Below are 20,751 nucleotides of genomic sequence, written 5' to 3'. Positions count from 1 at the left end.
AATTAATATAACGCGTAGTAACAATTTTGAAAGTGACTTTGTTCACCAAGTACAATCAATCGTTAGTTTTGAGGCTAATCACTAGACTTTCTTGCTTTTAACATAACTGTAATGGAATCCTTTTTAAGCGAGTGGGATATTTCTTCTATTTTTAAGATATTTTCTTCTTCTTCTTCTTCTTTTTATGTAAACAACACTCTGTCTGTTTTTCAATATGCCTCCAGTAAGTTGTCGTTCCATCGTTTACGTGGTCTTATTACTGATCGTCTACCTATTGGGGAATTGTCTCTTGTCGTCTTTACTACCATCCTTCAAGTTTATGTTATGGTACTGGTTTATGTCTTCAATCCTTATTATTTTCCTCCAATAATCCTCAATTATTTTTTGATATATGGTTTATTGCTCGAATAAATAAACTTTGATAAAATGAAAGGCAGATCGAGCACAGTTTTATTAAGTAAATCTTGTTCAAGTACTTTCGCTTCCTACAGAAACGAAGCTCTAGGAAGCAAGAGTACTTGAGCAAGATTTAAGTCATAAAACTGTGCTCGATATCTGCCTTTTATTTTATCAAAGTTCTATTATTTTTGTTATATTAACTGTGTTATTATTTTATTTCAGATTCACAATGAAAACAACGAAGATAATATAGCCATATCGCCCTATGGGGCTGTTAGTATTCTTGTAGCTTTAGGAGAAGGTCTTCAGGGTGAAGCCGTACGTGAACTGCAACAAGCTGCTCATATTCCCAACGACATATCCATTATAAGAGTTGGTTTGCGAGATATTCATCGACATTTAAAGGTAAATATTGTTTAAATTTTTAATAATCCATATTATCATCGTTCTCTTTGCCTTTATCATTATGTGGGTTCGGTTTCCCTAATTACGTTTCTCCATAAGTTTCTATCTTGAGTCATATCAATATTAATACCCTTTACCGACATGTCCTGCCTAAGTGTCTCCCCCCAGTTTGGTCTTCCTCTTCTACTACTTCCAGAAACCCGCAGATCAGCAATTCTACGTATTGGGTTATTTCATCTCTACATTGAACATGACCAAACCATCTTAACCTATGCTCTCTCATCTTGGTGACAACAATTGGTGCCACCCCTAGACTTCCCCTAATATACTCGTTCCTAATTTTATTTTTTTTTGTCACTCCACTTATCCATCTTACCATTTTTATTTCCGCCACATGCATTCTTTGTTTCTCTTTCGTTTTAACTGCCCAACATTTAGTTCCGTACACCATAGCTGGTCTTGCGGCTGTTTTATAGAATTTTTCCTTCAGCTTCATTGGAATTTTTCTGTCACACAACACAACACTCGCTTCCGTCCACTTCATTCACCCAGCCCTAATTCTACTGCATGCATCTCCATCTATCCTCCCATTACTCTATAATATCAATCCGAGGTACTTAAAACTATTACTTTTCCCAATTATTTCACCATCCAATCATATCATTCTATTTGCACTAACTCCATCTTTAAATGTAAATTCCAAATACTCTGTTTTTGTCCTACTAAGTTTTAAACATTTTTCCTCAAGAGCTTGTCTTCACTATTTCAGTTTTTGTTCAAAGCCGCTTTGACTATTTTCCATTAACATTACATCATCAGCATACATTAATCACCACGGAATATTATCCTGTTGTTTCGCTGTTATTTGATCCAGAACTAATGAGAATAAATAAGGACTAAGCATTGAGCCCAGGTGCAATCATATTTTCACATGAAATTTATCAGTCTCTCTTGTCCAACTTCCATAATACTATTCAATTGACCTGTTAACCAATTTGTCCTTGTCTCTCTTAATGCTTTCCACACTTCCCCAGAAATATCATCTGGTTCAACTGCTGTTTCTTTCTTTATTTTTTGAATTGCTTGAGCTACTTCTTCGTTTGCTATTTTAGTCACCATTGCTGTTATTGTCTCCGTTAATTTAACTGGTTGTCTTCATTTAATAACCTGTCAAAGTACTTTTTCCATCTATTTTTGACATCCTTTTCGTGAATTAGTTTCTTATTATTTTTATCTCGGATACATCTAATTTGATTAAAATCTTTTGCTTTCTTTGATCTATGTTTGGCTATTTTATAAATCTTGGCTACTCCTTCCTGATATTAAGTTGATCGTATAGATTATTATACGCTTCTGCTGTAGCTTTTGCTACTTCCACTTTTGCTTCCTATTTGGTGACCATATAGTTTTGGAGATCTGTGTCCGACTTATTTTCTTGCCACTGTTTATATAATCTTCTCTTCAATCTTATTTTCTTTTGAACTTCGTTAGACCATCACCAGGTCTCCAGCAGTATCTCTAATAATACTGGACATCTTCCTCCAAATTGGATTAGGACTTCCTTTCATGTTTTAACACATTTTTTCTACTATTTTTGCCCTGAATAGACCTTCTTTCTCATCTTTTAACATCCACCACTTGAATTTTTTTGGTCCTTTCCGATATTTTGGTTTGGTTTCGCTTTTTACTTGAATGTCCAGTACAAGTCTTACTATGTGTCACTAACTATTACCTTGCACTCCCTACATTCATGTATATCTTCCTTTCTTGTCTTGAAATAATCTATTTGGGATTGATTTTGTCCACTTTTGTATGTAACAAGTTGAGTTTTTTTCTTTTGAAAGAATGTGTTAACACTGGCCATATCTAGTGCTATTGCTAATTCAAGCATGTCATGTTCAGCTTCATTTATATTTCCAAATCCTAGTCCAATATAAATTTTATCTAATGATTAATATGATTTAATGATGAAAGGGTAATATTGTCATAAGAAATCAAAGCGGATATCGCACCACGACTATTACGAGAAGAAGTAATATGTCATCAAAAAAAACAAAACATGACAAGGCTACTGGATCATATGATGTGCCAATCGAATTACTAAAACTTATTACTAAAAATTAACTCACTGATGAAAATGTTATTGATTTAATGGTTGAACTTTGTCATTATACAATAATATCATACTGCCTCAATCTCCACACAATAGCTACACTCGACATTTAAAGCAAGTCTTAAAAAGTGAAGTGTAACAACCTGCTCAGATCACAGAAGAATAGCTTTAACGAGACACACACTTAAAACATTCTTGAAAATCAAACAAGGCAGAATTTTTAACACTTTTGAATATTTGAAAATTTGAATTTATAAATGTGGAGTCACAAGGAAAGCTTTATTCTACTCGTATTTGATTATGTTGTTTCATGTCTTGATGTATGGGTACGTAATTATGTTATGTAGACATTGAAAAGGCATTTGATAAGGTTCTACATAAAAGATTGTAAATATTCTAGTGTATAACCATAATTTTTCTAAAACTAACAATGCCATTATATTCTACATTTTATTTATTTAAATATAAACCATTTTCTTTTTTATTTTCTTTATATTTCAGAGTTACTTTATCCCAAAAGAAGGTTTTCTAGCAGGATTAACCTTAAACCATGAGAACGTTACTTTAAGACCATCCTATGTCGACACTTTAAAGTATTATGGTTTTGACATTACGTCTTTTAACAGTGGGTTGTATCCCCCTCCACCAACAACAGAGCGACCATCTCTAACAACTACAGACACACCTGGAAGGGAAATGACCATGGAAATGACGTTACCTACAAGTACTACAGAACGACAATCTAAGTTAGATACAACAGTAGTTACAGCATCTGTGACTGTCGAAGGTACGGTTACAACTGCACAACCAACCACTACTTTAACTTCAGAAGAAACCACAACTGCAATTACTACAATTATTCCTATAACATTAACGGAAATAAGTACTACTATATTACCCACAGAACGTACTACCACTATTACAACTTTACAACCAACTACCATACCAAATTCAGATACTACCACACTTAAAATAATTACCACAGAGGTACCTGCAACTAATACTACATTTGTGACTACAGAAGTAAGTATGAGTACTACAGAAGAACTTACAAAAACTACTAGGGAAATAAAAGATGGTAGCATCACACCTAGTATCACAACTGAAGAAATTTATACAACACTTGCAACTTCTCCTGCAAGTACGGCACAGGAAACAACAACAGTTACCAGTATAAATATAGATACCACAACAAAGATGAGTACAGAACCTGTCGAAACAACTGTGGGAGAGATTACAACCACAGGAATTAATACAGAAAACGTACCAATGGAAATTTCGTCAACCATTGGTAAGTTGTACCTCATTTAAATATTTTGTATAATATCCAATATGAAGACACTTTAAGCTATATCGTGTTGATGTCAATCAGTTATAATCATTGTTAATTACAAGATAGGCATTTGGATTTTTGCTTGTTTTGCTGATAATTTAGGATCTTTATTCATGCGCCCATTTTAAAAATAATTTGCTTATCATACTAATTTTAATAAACTAGTTAAATTCTTTTCGGCTGAAATACAATTTTAGAACTTTAAATTTATTTTTGGTGACTTAATTACTAATTTGGTGCCTTAAGTTAAAATATGTCTAAGAGCATTTGTAGACGGATTGCAACAAATGCTGAACTGTGCATTGAAGGTGGAAAAATTTACTTTAAAACTGTTATTGACTTTTCATATAAACTCGATATTAAAAACAGTTTTATAGTATGTATTCCATACAAATCTTCCGGAACAATAGTAGTATTTTGAATTAAAATATAACATCTTTCTTGCAAATTATAGCAAATAAAAATACAACTCTAGATATCGGGAGTTCAGCAAAGTAAACAAAATGGTAAAGAGCAATTGCCCCTAAATTTGTTTTTAAAAACCACTAAAGCTCAAACCAAGAAGACAACTTTAAGATAGACCTGTGTTCAACCATGATGGACGAGAATATATCGTTAAATAAGTTACAACACTTCATGATCCGTAGATTTTTATAAAAACATCATTAACAAAACGTACCAGAAGAAAGTACATTTCAAAAAGAAGTCATATATAGAGAGGTAATCAATTCTATTAGAAAAAATGTGGCAGAATACTACTTTTTCTTTATGGTATATGAAAAATAAACTTCTCAAGGTTATACTATTTATGTTCTTATTGGTGTGGTACATGAGGAAGTGGGTGGATATATTTTACGATCCTGGTAAAGTCAGGTATACTTCTAGTAGCGACCCTACCTACGCGAGCCTTGGTTCACTCTCACTCCATTGAAGCGAGAGGGTACCACGTCCTAACTTATCATCCTTGCTGAAGACACCAACCGCACAGGCCAACGATGTAAAGAAAATATCCCCATAAAATGAGAAACAAAGAAAATGCAAGGTCCTCAGTCTCCGGCAAATATTGTAATAAAGTTCACAAAAGATGTGTGGAGGATCTTCTAAACTGGTTTTAGGATGAGGACTTATATTTTAAGTAAAATTTCTTTTTTGGAGTACCTATAGTATGGTGAGAGCAAGGGAACCATAGTGACGACAGCATACTAGTGTGGTGTCACAGTGTTTAACTCAAAATCAAATAATTCCATTTCATACCGAAATCTCTCCTCAGCTATTCGTCCTCTTCCTTATAATGCTAAAACAAAGCCCTCAAAGCCTCTTTTACGTTAGGGAAGGTACCAGATTCAGATAAAGGTGAAGTGTAACCTTAGGACCATTAGGACTCAAGTGTTGACTTTTAAGATAACTTCTTCTTCTTCTTCTTCTAATGGCGCTAAAAGCCTTTGTACTTTCCTTCGCCACTACCTGATGTTCATAGTTTTAAGATCTTTTTCTACATCGTCTATCCGCCTTTTATGAGGTCTTTATAGTTTTGTGACTTTACAAATCTAACAATATCTGCGCTCTGCATTAGTTCATCCAGCTCATAGTTAATTTTTGTTTTTCACACACCATCGCTACAATGAGTTAGTTCAAATATCTTTCTTAATATTTAGCGCTCAAATATTCTCAATTGATTTTCATCAGTGGTTAAAAGGGTCCACGTTTCACATTCATATGTGAATACTGGTCTAATTACTGTTTTGTAGATTCTAAGCTTAGACTCACGATTCAGTAACTTACTTTTCATTAAGTATTTGTATGCATACAAGCATTTATTTCCGCTAAGAATTCGTGCTTGTATTTCTTGATTGACGCTGTTGCTGTCATTTATTATTGAGCCTAGATAGGGAATGATGGAAGCATATTCGTAGGTATAGTTGTCTACCTTTAGATTCTCATGTCTGTTTGACTTTTTGCACTCCATATATTTTGTTTTTTTTTACATTTATATTTAGACCAAATGCAGCGGTTTCTTGTTTCAAATAGACTTTTAAGATAACTCTCTCTCTAATGGCGCTACAGCCCAAATTGAGCCCTTGCCTTTTCCAAACTATGCCTCCAACCATGCCGGTGCCACGCCAATCTTTTTTAGGTTCTTAAGTCTAACAAATTTTACGCTGCCGCTTCATGCTCCCACTTTTCCGTAGCCTTCCTTTTGGTCTTGCGTCCTGCATTTTACCATTTAGGGCTCTTTTTGGCGATCTTTTGGTTTCCATTCTCACTACATGACCAGTCCATCGAAGTTTCTAAAGTTTTCTAAGATTTCTAATCGAAATCTGAGATCGATGCGTCTTTAAAAAGTTGGTAGTGTTCATGGTTGTGCCTGGATCTCCACACTCCGTTTATGTTAATAGGTCCAAATATCTTTCTTAGGACTTTTGTTTCGAAGACTTTTTAGCTTTCGTTTTGTGTTTTATGTCATCACCCATGTCTCGCATCCATAACATACCATTGGTTTGATAATAGTTTTGTAGACCCTGATTTTTGATCTCCAGTATGAACATATGAACGAGTGAAAAGTAAGCTTTGTTTCCCGTTACTATGCTTTTTTAAATATCTGGTTCATCTGATTTATCCGTGTTTATTGTTTTTAAGATAACACTAGACCAACATTTTTATCTCATGAAGAGATAAATGATTTGATGAGAGATCTATATCTTCCCAAAGATGTTGCTGAGTAGCATAAATCTCGACTTAAGAATAAAAATTTATTACTATTTGGAGTGCCTTTTTCTTAGTTCAGTTGTCATAAAAAATATTTTGTGACTGACTTGACGTAAGATGAAAAACTAGTTCATTGTAGTCATATTAATGGTTTGATGGTTTAATTCAAAATCCAGTATGAATCAACTCAATGGCATCTCTTTATTGAAGTGGCTTGAAAGTATTTTTACTCCATCTATTTCTCTTTCTCTTCTATTTCCTTTGGACATTATATGTTCTTGAAAGATACCTATGAGAACCTGGGAATAATTCCTCAAAAACTCAAATATGTTCACAGTTGGCAAATGTGCAGTGATTTAAAGATCTTGTGTATGGTGCTTTGGGCAACAAGTTGGTTACACCAAACTTCCTTGTTTTTTAAGTCTATGTTACAATCGAGATAAAAAAATCACTGGTCAACGTAGAGTTGAAAGCCAAGGACGTTTGCGATCGGGAAAAATAATGTTTTTCCTCAAAGAAAACTTTAAAGGCACTACAAGGAAAATATAGTCAAAAAAAGCTAGTCTTTTCAAGAATTTGGTTGTGTCATAAGCATAGATACAATTTTTTCTCTCCCAGCTAGACCATTTTCCTGGGAATTTACGGGTTGTGAGTGAAGAAAAAGTAGAACGTTGTCATGAGGATATGAAAGAGATATAAGTAAGATATTAAGGAAAATGGAACACATCAAGGATAGCAGACTATTGCTGGATGCTACTCAGGGACATTCCAGATAGTATTTATAAGCGAAAATGTACCAAGAAGAGACTCACGATATAGATCGATTTTAGGTAAATTCAGACGCTCATTTGAATTCAAAAATAAATTAGTTAAGGAGATATGTTGTGGATTGCAGTTTTAGATTCCCCATGTCTCTAATAACATCTTTATCAACGTCTGTTCTGCCTTGAAATTCTTAGAAGGCACTGATTAAAGCAGAAATCTGAACTTGGTTTCGAAAATTATTTTACGGATTTATTTATCAGATGTCGCTATTGCGTCCAGATCGAAGCCATTTTATAGTTGCTTCTAATATGACAGGAAAGATTATTTTCACGTTCACAGCGTTTGTGAATAGCCGCTCCGAAGATCCCTTTTATGGTGAAATATGTATAAGCGGATACACAGACGCAGTATACGTGAAATCAAATCTTTACTGTCTTTCTTTTTTAAAAATAAATCTTTCAAATAATAAACAAGACTTCACATACTTTGATATGAACTGCTTATCTGTTTCGAATAATACCATTGGGGAAAGTAGAAAAAGTATGGCGTTCTAGGGCAAAACGGGGCATTCGTTTTTGGATTTAGCGTATCACAAACTATATAAATCAGTTAAAATTATCAAAACGGGTGTTGAGGAGATATAAAACATGAATGCAGTTGAGGTTGGAGCGAATGCAGTTGTCTACATCCATTTCCCATGGCAGAACGGAGAGCCCTGACAGCAGACGCGCAGCCGCAGGGAGAGACACGAAAAAGATGGCGATTAGAAGTTTGATGTAGATGTAGATTTATTTTTGTACAATTCTTTTTGAATTTAAGTAAAGAATAAAGAGAATCAAGTGTATCAGTTTTTTATATACAAGCGATTAAAATAAACCAAGCGATTTGCCGTAACATCAGGTTTTAAAAAAGACTTTTTGCAGAACTGAGTTATTATATTATCGTCTTTTGTTAAAAATATTATTTATATTATTATTAACGTTTTTTACATAAATAATTTAAAACTTTTTTTAGAATCTACTACTCAAGCACACACCACAGTAACAACTCCTATAATAACTACAACAGAAAGTGCCATTCCAGAAACTACTTCCAAGATACCTGATACAACAATAATTACCGCTACGAAACCGATAGAAATTGAAACAGAAACAACAACAGAAAGTATTATGTTGGAAACCACACTAGTTACTTTACCCTCTGAAATATCAACAGAACTTGAATCATTCTCACAATCTACACCTATAGAAGTATCAAAAGAAGTTGAATCATTTCCTCAAACTACAACTACAGAAATATTAAAAGAAGTTGAGTTATTTCCCGAAACTACAACTACAGAAACAACAGATGGTTTAATGGTAGAAACTACAACAGAACCAAGTTTATCTAAAGAAACGTCCACTGAAGCTTCAAATGTAGCTGAAATGTTCACACAAGCTAAAACTACAACAACAATAACCGAATCTGTAACATTTGAAAGTACGTTCGTACCAACTGAAACTTCAACAATAGCTGAGACATCCACACAAAATGAACTTACAGAAACAACAACGGAAACACCAGCTAGAGAAGTTCAACCTGAAATATTAACAGTCACTGAAGCAGTAGATAGTAAAACAGAAATATCTACAGAAACTGGAGCTGTTCCAGAAACGACAACTTTATTGTCATATCCCTACCCGGATGCATCAACACCAGAGATCGAAACGTCTAAAGAAGTTCATGGAAATGAGGTTTTCACTAGTGATGCACCAACTTTGACTGCTAAACGAAAACGATCAAAAAATAACTTTATGAGATTAAATATTTACAAACACAGGCCCAGATCTACTTACACATCGGATTATAATGAGTACATTTCCGGAAAACATCGAAAATTAGTCAGTGGAGTAGAAGATTCAAAAAGAGATCTAGTAAGAAAAACGAGATCCGTAATAGATTACGTAATCGCTAGATACTACGATGATTATCACTCGAGCAACCATCATCATTTGGAACCCTATGTACCTCAAATGAGACCCAGCTTCTTAATACAGGGAAAGTATCGAGAAAACCAAATTGAGTTCATGAAGTACGATACAGTATTACCATTTTTCTACGTATCTCATCTAAAGGCTCTAGCTTTAAGCTTTCCACTGGACAGTCCAAAATATTATTTACTCATACTGCTACCTGTGCAAGAAAATGGTGTTGATAGGCTTATTTGTGAATTGAGATTGAATGGAAGTTTAAAGTACATCATAGACAATTGAAGGCTCAGACACGTGACCGCTGTTATACCAAGTTTTATGCTGAAGGGGTATGTTAATTTGACACCCACTTTGCAAAAGGTAAGATAGAAATAGAACTCTATGTTTTACTCTTTCGTTTTACAACCTTTTATTAGAAACAGGGAGGACCAAGGGGGTCAATAAATGTCCACATATATATTAATCCAAAACGTACTTATTAAAAGTAATTTAAAAATAACACTTTTACAAATAAAAAAACATTCCTAGATGGTAATGGAACAGTTAAAAAGATAAGAATTTATAATTTACCCTGAGTCTTCAGCTTCAGTTGAATTGGCATCATCGTAGGATACACAAACATTTGACTTCTTACTGTAATTACCGCATACATACTTCTGTAACTTTGAACAAACTATGGTTGTTTTTGCCAACTTATTGGTCTTTTCTCTTCTAGATTTTGCTAATTTGCAACATGAATGGAATCGTCCCTTTCCATGTTGGAATGGTGTTGAAGGTACAACTGGGAAAGTTTGCGTTCGAGTATATTTTCCGTGGCATGCATTACAAAATGATGAAGTCCATTTAAATTAGCAGCTCTTCTTTCATAAGCGGTAGCGTTAAGGCAAGTCGTAATTCTGACAGAAACTAACACGACGATTGCTCTTATTTTCGTTCCAATATGGAAAATTGAGAATAAATATAGTGTACGCATTGATGGCTGCAATATCCAACAAAGTGAAAAAAGTATCAACATCCCCCTTAGTCTCATTATAAAAAAGATTGATATCTGATTTATTTTTGTATTCGTGTCACTTCTCGGAATCTGTTTCTACTAATCAGGGCAATATACGATGATCTGCCGAATTTTTTAGACCACAAATCGTGATAAACTAAGTTGGTGTCATCAATAGCTCCCATCAAAATGAAAATACCAAGTAAAGCTAAAATTTCGGTATCATCTGTTGTTAGCACGTTTTTACGTTCAACTTCTTCATTGGTTTGCCGCACAAGATTTAGCAGTATTTCCGGAATAAAGAATTTTTCTGAAGCTATTTTTTTGTGGCATGTTAGAGTAATTACTATTTAAATGGGAATAAACTACAATTGAAGGTTAAAGTACGTTTATTGAAATTTCAATTTCCACTTCGGAAATCGTTCTCAAAATACAAACATTAGTAAATTAAACATATTTTTTTTTTGTTAATCGGTAAAAAATTCTTCTAATAATTTAATTTTATCTCACTATATTGACAATTCAGATATACATTATACATTTTAAAGTAGAAGACTTCAAAATGATATTGCCAATACTGTTGAGTTGTTGGTGTATAGAAAACCAACACACACCAACAGATATTTAAATTTCAAATCAAATCACAGTATTAATATTAAAATGGGGATCATTAAATCCTTATATGATAGAGCCAAATTTACTTGTACTAACAAAAATTAGTTCTTGGAGGAAAAACATTGGTTAACATCCGTTTTATTAAAAAATGATTATATAAATAATTAATGATTATATTATATGATAGTAATGAAATAAGGAAAATAACAATATAGGAAATAAATTCAACATTTCAACAACATTTAAAACAACAAACACATTGAGATCTATTTTGTCTAAAACCAAACCTAACAATGAACAAGAAACGACAAAGAATTGAATCTATAAAATACATTGTGAATGCGATCAGTTTTATTTACGTGAAACATCAAGGCCATTAAATGTTAGAATAAGTGAACATCAATCTTATATTAAAAATAGAGAATTTGATAGATCTCAAATATGTAAACACGTATGGGATAATGAACCTAGGGTTCAATGAAATGATTCAAATATAGTCCTAAAAGAAACGGATGGTAAAAAGAGAAAAATCAAAGAAGCGGCTCTAATTATGCTAAATGAGACCAATTGTGTCGCAAATCCTTTGGCAGAATGTAATAGGATCTGGTTACCTATATTAAAAGAGGAAGTTATTAAAAGGAAAATTCCAGTATTATTAAGTCGGTAACATATAGAGGACACATCATTTTTTTTTTAATAACAAACATATAAAATCAGAATTTGGTGTTTATTGAAAGTAAACTAAATGCACGACCAAATACTTACCATGTCGGAATAGTATTATGACGTTTTTTTCCTGGTTTCTCCCTCATAATTTACTACGGAATCACTAACAGGAGATTTTTACTGTCATCATGGCATGTGTTTTCTTTTTAAAGACGAATTACATGCTATGATTTTTTCTGACGGATATGCTCAAGTTAAAGTTGATCTCATGTAATCGAATGAATTATCTTACAAGTAAAGTCGCCCCAGGAACGCAACTCAACAATATTGGCAATATCATTTTAAAGTCGTCTACTTTAAAATATATAATGTATGTCTGAATTGTCAATATAAATGAGTCAGATAAAATTAAATTATTAGAAGGATTTTTCACCAAGTAACAAAAAAAAATTTGTTTAATTTACTAATGTTTGTATTTTGGGAACGATTTCCGAATTGGAAATGGAAACGTCAGTAAACGTACTTTAACCTTTAATTGTGGCTTATTCCCATTTAAATAGTAATTAAAGAATTTTTGGAACGACGCGACGGCAACATATTTTCTAATTTGCCTTAGTGTCGAAGTCCTGGTTACTCACGAAAAATGTTTGGTACAGCTCGCCGCAAAGGGCGTCTTTGGTGGGCTAAGTAGATTCTTCCTGACTTTGATTTGTATACATGTGGCGTGTCACAGTTTTCATTAATTGTGTCGAAACTGGAACCATCCTCAGTTGAATTTTCAATGTCGTCGTCTTCGTTTTCACTCACTTCTGAGTCACTGTTGCCGGAACTAGTGTCTGACCTAACCTCAAAATATAGTTTTCAAGTCATCTTCCACGTAATCCAACCCTCGTTTCATTCTGCGTCTTTTTTCACCGTCCTATCGGCTTCCGTTGTAATATTTTCTTTGTTTATTTTGTATCTTCTTGCCTCTTGACATGTCCCAGCTATAATTTCTAACTTTTAACAAATCTAATAATATCGTGCACTTCATCCAATTCATTAATCTCGCCGTGCCTGCATGTCACGTGTTCCTTTTGTACCGAAACGTATATTTTTCTCAGTAGGATAGAGGTTACTTGAAAGAATTTTTTATTATTTTTCTATTGAGAAACATGTAGGATTCGAATAAAATCTTTCCGTTCACTGCCATTCGCATCAGCTTTATTAGGAGATTAACTGATTATAAAGATTCAATTCATAATGAAAATATTATGTTTTATGTTTTGTACCACAAAAATTGCTGCTTTTGACCATTTGCTTCTAGATTTGGCCTTACAGTTTTATATTTATAATTTGTACTTTTGGCTTGATATCAACCTTGTTGTTAAGTATAGTCAAATAAACTATCTAACTATGTAACTATCACTTTTGGCCACATAAAAACTAGTTAAAAATATAGATACAAGTCGACATGTATACATGAATAAATATTAAATAAAAATAAGTCGATTTTTATTCTAAAAGGGTCATCTTCTACCGATATAGATATCTGTCAATTGTCAACCCCCTCCCTTCCAGTACCTCAACCCTTAAATTTTAAGTAGGGAATGTACCATGTTTGGCACATTGTTATAGTGTATTTTTATGTATGAGAGAGTAATAAAACAATAAATTATGTATGCATACCCCTAAACTGTTGATACGGGTGACTCAATGAAAAACAGATATTTGTCAACAAGTTTACAGAAGTATATAGGAAAACAATTTTAAATTGAGTATGACCACCAGGTATAAAGGTTGGAGCAGAATAGAATACAATAGTTGTGAGGATTACTAATCCCTAAATAAGGTTGCCAGTGTCGGAGTGATGGAGGTTAACAGGTACTAATGAATTTGCAAGAAATGTAAGATGTTTATTTTATTGGTTATATATAACCAATAAAAGTTTAATAAGTACCTACCTATTTGCAAAATAAAGTTTAATTCTTTAGATAAAATAAAACGTTTTATTTTATCTATTTGCAAAATAAAGTTTAATTCTTTGCCTATTTGCAAAATAAAGTTTAATTCTTTAGATAAAATAAAACGTTTTATTTTATCTGAAATGAGTGCATTCCACGAAGTAAGGGTTTCAACAATAAAACATTTAATTCTTTAATTCCAGGAATCTACGACAGTAATTGACTAGATAATTACCTTCTAAACTTATTCCACAGAAAATGTGATAGTGGGTTTTTCCATTTTGTATATAAGAAGGTCCAAGTGGCGTATTCAAAATTCTTAACAGTTCACTAAAAGTAGGTACTTCAGTTGCAAGGTGCAGTTTATTGTGTATACTAGTGTTATGGAAAATTTGGAAGTGCCGTGTAAACGCCGAAAAATTGGTCCTCTAACAGTTAATGAAAAAACATTAATATTTAATTGTTTTAAATCATTTACAGACAAACGTTTATGTGAAAGTGTTGATGAGACCGTTGAGTTAGTTAGCAGTACACTTGGTGTTGGGAAATCTACGATTTACAGAGTTATTAAAGAAGAGAAATGTGGTAGTTTTCAAATGCCACGTAATGCTCCAGGGAAACCAAAATTTCAAATAGAATATCATTTTAAAGAAGGACTTCGACGGAAAGTGTATGAATTCTTCTTTAGACAAGAATTTCCAACATTGGATAAAGTTCTTGTCTCAGTTCGAGATGATAAGGATTACCCAGAAATGAGTCGAAGTACGTTATGGAAACTTTTAAAAGAAATAGGCTTCCGCTGGAAAAAGAATCCCAGAAAGTCTATTTTATTAGAAAGAAGCGATATTGTCATATGGAGAAGACATTTTCTAAGAACCATAAAGGAAATGAGAAACCAAAAAAGAAAAATATTTTATCTTGATGAAACATGGATCAACGAGGGTCATACACCAAATAAATTTTGGCAGGATGAAACTGTTACAAGTCAAAGGCACGCTTTTGTAAATAACTTATCTACTGGTTTAAACCCACCATCAGGAAAGGGACGCAGGCTGATAATAGTACACATTGGCAGTTGTACACATCCCGGATCTATAAGAAAGGAACTTTATTCGTTGTGTGCCCTTCATAAAGAAAAATTTAAAAAATACGAAATTGATGAAATTGCCAAAAATCGTGGAATGACAGTACTTAGATCCCCACCATATCATTGTGAATTAAACCCGATTGAACTGGTATGGGCACAGATAAAGAGTGAAGTTTCAAGAAAAAATACCACTTTTAAAATTCATGATGTTAAACAGTTGTTTTTGGAGGCCGTAAATAATGTAAAACCTGAAAACTGGGAAAAGGCAGTAAATCACACTATTAAAGAAGAGGAAAAAATGTGGAAGCTGGACAATATTACTGATAAAATGATCGAGCCAGTTATTATAAATCTTGGTTCTGAAAGTTCATCTTCTGAATCTGATTTGGATTTGTAACAAGTAGCTGTAAGTTTTATATTAATATTTTTATTCATCTATTTAACATACCTTAGACGGTTTTAAAAACTCTTTTTCTCTTTTGTAATTTTTAAAAATTAAAAAAAAATGTGAATTTTTTAAAACCCTTTTTAATGTAGGCCAGTCAGTTCTAATATAGTGTGTGATAAAAGAGGTCACTTTTGTTTACATACACATAACACTTTATAACACTGAAATAATTCATTTATTTTTTACAATTATTCAAAGTAATTTTTCAATTAATCTTGAGCACGCCCATGGAGTGGTCGGAGCTACCAGTTAAAATTATGCTAATTACTCTCTCGTTCATAAAAATAAACTATAGATAGGTATTTTGCTGAATAATTCCACATCCATATTTTTTTCAATATTAACTCTATTCTTGTGAAAAAGAATCAGTTTATTGAAAGTGTTACACCTCCTAAAAACGCCTGCTTTTTACTAGTGTCAATTTCCGATCATGTCAAAAACTACAACAAAACGAAATTTACAACATTAAAGGAAACTTTATTAAATGTAACATAAATAAAATAAACTAAATTTTAGATTAATAAATTCATAGCTCCAAACAGTTTACTCACCAGCTATAACTATTTACTTAAATGTTCAAAATGATATCCACCAACGTCCATAATTCAACGTCTAAATTATAAAGTAGCTGTTCGAAATAACGAAGAAAATTTTGGAGCATTTTAGGGATTACTACACTACATTCATGCGCTATTCGTTATCTTAGTTCTTCCAATGAAGCTGTAATGGTATTATAAATCTTGCTTTTTAAATAACCCCATATGACGAAGTCTAGGAGAGTTAAATCGGTAATCGTGCTCTTCATTCAATAAGCCAGCGATTTAACTTTCCTGGACTTCTTAATATGTTGTTATTTAAAAAGCGAGATTTACAATACCATTCCAGCTTCATTGGAAGAACTAAGATAACGAATAGTGCATAAATGCATTGTAGTAACCCCTAAAATACTTTAAAGTGTTCTTCGTTACTTTGAATAGTGATTTTATATTTGTATGGACGTTGGTGGACATTATTTTGAACTAAACTGTTTGGGATTATGAATTTATTAATTTAAAATTTAGTTCATTTTATTTACGTTACATTTAATAAAGTTTCCTATTAATATTGCAAATTTTGTTTTAATGTAGTTTTTGACAGGCCCGGAAATTGACACCAGCAAAACATAGGCACTACGTTTAGTTTTTAAGAGATGTAACACTTTCAATAAACTGATACTTTTCAAAAGAATAGAGTTATATAAAAAAAATATGAATGTCTGAATTATCCAGCGAAATTCTTATTTTACCATTCTCCATTTAAAATTTAAGGTTGCGGTACTGGAAGGGAGGGGATTGACAATTGACAGATATCTATATATTTAAAAGATGACCCCTTTAGAATTAAAATCGACCTGTTTTAGAATTTTGACAAAATCCTATGAATGTTTCCAAATATCAGAATGCACTATTTTGAGTGGCCAACCCTGTATTTATTAAACTATAACAAAATAAATTTCTGGTAACACAAATAAGTAAAAAGCATTGAAAAACTTTGTAAATAGTGTTTATGATTATAAATTTGTCTTGTTTTATCTTAAAAAATAGTCTTAACTTTCTTGCTTGTTGCTGGACATTGGACTGGGGTAGTTTTAACAAAATATCGCCTTTATCTACACTTTTCAACAATTGAAGTGGATATTATGAAAATGTGTATTGTATTTTTTGTTCATTAGTTCAAATAGAAAAATGGAGTGATATAAATAAAGATTTATTTTTACTTCGTATTTTCATACAGATGAGTCGAAAGAAAGAAATTCTTTAAGAAAAAAAAATAGAAAATAAACAAAAATTGTAAACTTAACAACCTAAAATTTCTATTCCTGCTCAATTTCTGATATCCGAAAATAAAAATTAATAGTGTGTGGGTCCACCTCTGTGTCGCCTTTGTGCTCTAACTCTATTTGGAAGACATCATTAAATTATTGATGAACTGCTACGGGATATGTTCCCAAATCGTGCGTAATGTATTGGCCAACTTTTCTAAGGTTTGGGGCGGTTAAGGGAGCCTGTTTTGTTGCCTAGACATTTTGGTCCAAACATGTTCGATGCAATTTATATCAGGTGAACACGGTGGCCACTCCATTCTTGTAATGTCATGAGCTTCTATACACTCGTTGACAATTCTCGCACGGTGAGGGCGAGCATTATCATCAATCAGAATAAATTCTTCGCCTTTTGCACCAAAAAATGGAACAACTATTGGTACTATGACTTTGTCTTGATATCGTGTAGCAATCATTGACTCATTAATTAAGACGACTAAATCCGTGCGACCGTCAAAACATATGCCTCCCCACACGCAAACGGATCCACCTCTAAAAAGAGTGGTTGGGACTCTCAGATTTTCATTGTAACGCCGTCCTCTTTTCCTCCACACCAATATTCGGTCATCATTCGTATACAAACGAAATCTGGACTCGTCAGTAGAGAGACAATTCCTCAAATTTTGGAAATTCCTTTGATAGTGTTCCATCGCCCAGCGATGTCTGCATGCATGCTGCTCCCTAGTTCGTCGTGGATGGGTAGCGCGCCGTCTAGCCCTTAAATTGGATGCATGTAACCGTCTTCTGACAGTTTGACTGAAAATCGCTCGTCCAGTAGCATGCCTGAAGATACTGTGAATTCTGGAAGCCGTGAATGTTGGGTTTCTTCTTGCCGTTAGAACTACAAAACGGTCTTGCCGACGAGTTGTAGATCGTTCTCTCCTCCACCATGCCTGTATGTTGCAGATCCAGTTTCTACATACCGATTCCATGCACGACTTATCACACTTTACGACACATTTAGCCTCATAGCAACCTCTCGTTAAGTTATGCCTTGTTGGATCCAACGAACTAATTGCTCGAGCTGCACTAGTTGTAAACATCTTTGCGGCATAATATTTTTGTGATAAATAGATTTCTTGACTTATTGACAACTGGTAAAGCCAATACAAGCACTTTTATAGGAATGATATATTCATGTTTGGAACAACATGTCTCTCTTTGTACGAGATAAGGGCCTATAAAAAAAGGGAGAAAAAAAAAACACATGCAAAAAATATTGGCAATAAAGATTGCATATAGAGTATAGTACAGGCAATTATTTTAAAAATAGTTTTATATGTTAATTTTTGGAATTTTAAGATTATCCACTTCAATTGTTGAGTAGTGTATACTGCAAACGTCATTTTCTATAGGACAAAACACAGTTTACTCTTCATAAGTATTTTTGAAACATTGTATCCCATACTTTTGAAAAATTGAAAAGTTCGTTCACATAATTTAATATTTTGCTAAAATATTTTACTAATCAGATAATTGCAAAATTTGTTTTAGTTGGGTATTCGACGAGTTTTTGAACCAAACCAAGCGGACTTTTCACCAATGACCAGTTTCAGAGAAATTTTTGTAACAAATATAGAACAAGCTATTACAGTTAACATAAGAAACTATGTAGAACCTGATCCTATAGTTAATAGAAGTAAGTATTCATAGTATAGCATAAGATTAATACCTACTTTATCGTGTTACTGTTGAAATTTCTGTTTAAATCGGATTACCGACTTCCTATTCCTATTTTGTGTTCTCGTCTAAAAACTTCTTTTGATTTTTTATAGTTCCCATTGCTGTTAAATTAATGCTAATTTTGTTTATACATATATCTTTCTTCTTCCGTGTTATTTCAATAAAAGTTTTAAAATTCCAATATAATGAAGGGCAATTATCTTAGAGCGTCGGTGTCAGTAATTCGTTGTTACAAAATAGCTAAACGAATTGTCTCGCTATTTGACTCCAGTAATTATTCGGTTGTTTTATTAACAAGAGTGCCATCAAAAGAGCTTGTCGAATTGCAAAATGTCTAATTAAGGTTTAGGTAACTTAATTGTAAGAAACGTAATACGACAAGTAGGCAACCCACGATGAATCTCAAGGCGACAAAATGCATTCAGGATATTGAGTAATAAGTTGTTTATTAGCTTTTTTATAAGAATTTTCCACGAGGTATAATTTGGTGATTAAAGAGGGAAGATCATCATCGTGGGTACAAATTAAATACAATGACTAATTGAAGACTTTGTCCATTTCAAAATAACGGACTTAATTAAGCATTAAATGACCAATGTAATTGTTAGTTCTTTACAATATGACTGATGAGTATCAAATATAGGTACCTACAGAATTCTTGTAGTGCGTTTTAAAATTGAATATAATATTGAGAAAAAAATATTATAGTTCATTGAGAAGCTGGTGGAAATAAATTAAACAGCATGAACTAAATGTTATTGAGAAGTTATAAAGTTCTGGAACAAAAATTACTCTAAAAAAGGAAAGTGATACATTATTCAACTAGTAAAGTAGCCAATAGATAACACTGCTAGAAAATATTTAAATTTATTTATCTATATCCAACAAATGTAAATATTTATTAAACATCTTCTTTTATATTGCTTTTTCTTCTGTAGGTGCCTTATCTGGTCTATGTGAAGTTGGAAATCATTATTGCGAATTTTTCTCTATTCTTCGAAAGCTAAAAGAGTTGGTCGACAACGCCGACACCTATCCAGTGACGAATGTTCTTCAGCCATGACGCTTATTTTCTACCAACTACACTTCCTCCTTCTATCTTGTCCTTTATTGTTAGTTGTAAGTTAATGTGACCCAGATAAGAATGCAAAATACAATTTTTATGAATATACTTAGAACGGTGAAATAATTTATTGTCTTTAAATCAAAGTTTTCATTACCCTTTCGTCGTCTAACCATCTTTTTTAATTACTTATTTCTGACTATTTGGTCGTCAGCAGTACGATGCAGCCAAGTTAGGAAAGGAGAGCCAGATAGAAGGTTTCCAGAGCAACAACTAACACATCCACGGAGGAATCTACAGCTTACTGGACTGATTTGTCTAGAATAGAAAAAACTACTGCGAATACTTATCCAGTAGACAAAAGATGAAGGAATTTGCGTTTTAGAAAGAACAGTTCGTCTGACACTTGTCGAAAATACACTGCTAGATAGGACATCAGCTGGAAAGCCAAAGCTTACTCCGGTTATCGTAAAGAAACGTTTCGAATGGGCACAAAAATAAAAAAAACTGCATAGTGGAGGACTGAAAAAGGTATATTTGTGTCGTTTTGCTTGAATATCAATATAAAACTTAATAAAATATGAGCATTTATTAAAAATGTTCATTTCAGGTCTGCTTCTCGGACGAATCCGTTTTTTAAAGTGTTGACAGAAAAAAACGAAGTTTGTCGGAGACGTCCTAACGAGAAATATAAGCCCGA

General features: G+C 33.0%; 1 protein-coding gene across 1 annotated transcript in view; it reads left to right on the top strand.

The window, feature by feature from the left end:
- Positions 1-20,751, top strand: part of LOC140432673 (uncharacterized) — a 110,567-nt gene that overhangs the window by 70,475 nt on the left and 19,341 nt on the right. The window contains exons 2-5 of the mRNA XM_072520723.1: positions 622-804; positions 3,419-4,208; positions 8,736-10,051; positions 18,800-18,944. Of these exons, the coding sequence (XP_072376824.1) occupies positions 622-804; positions 3,419-4,208; positions 8,736-9,973 (2,211 nt within the window). The 3' untranslated portion in view covers positions 9,974-10,051; positions 18,800-18,944. The remainder of the gene's footprint in view (positions 1-621; positions 805-3,418; positions 4,209-8,735; positions 10,052-18,799; positions 18,945-20,751) is intronic.

Source organism: Diabrotica undecimpunctata, chromosome 1, assembly GCF_040954645.1.
Source record: "Diabrotica undecimpunctata isolate CICGRU chromosome 1, icDiaUnde3, whole genome shotgun sequence".
Lineage (NCBI taxonomy): Eukaryota > Metazoa > Arthropoda > Insecta > Coleoptera > Chrysomelidae > Diabrotica > Diabrotica undecimpunctata.
This window is presented reverse-complemented; position numbering and strand designations above follow the sequence as displayed.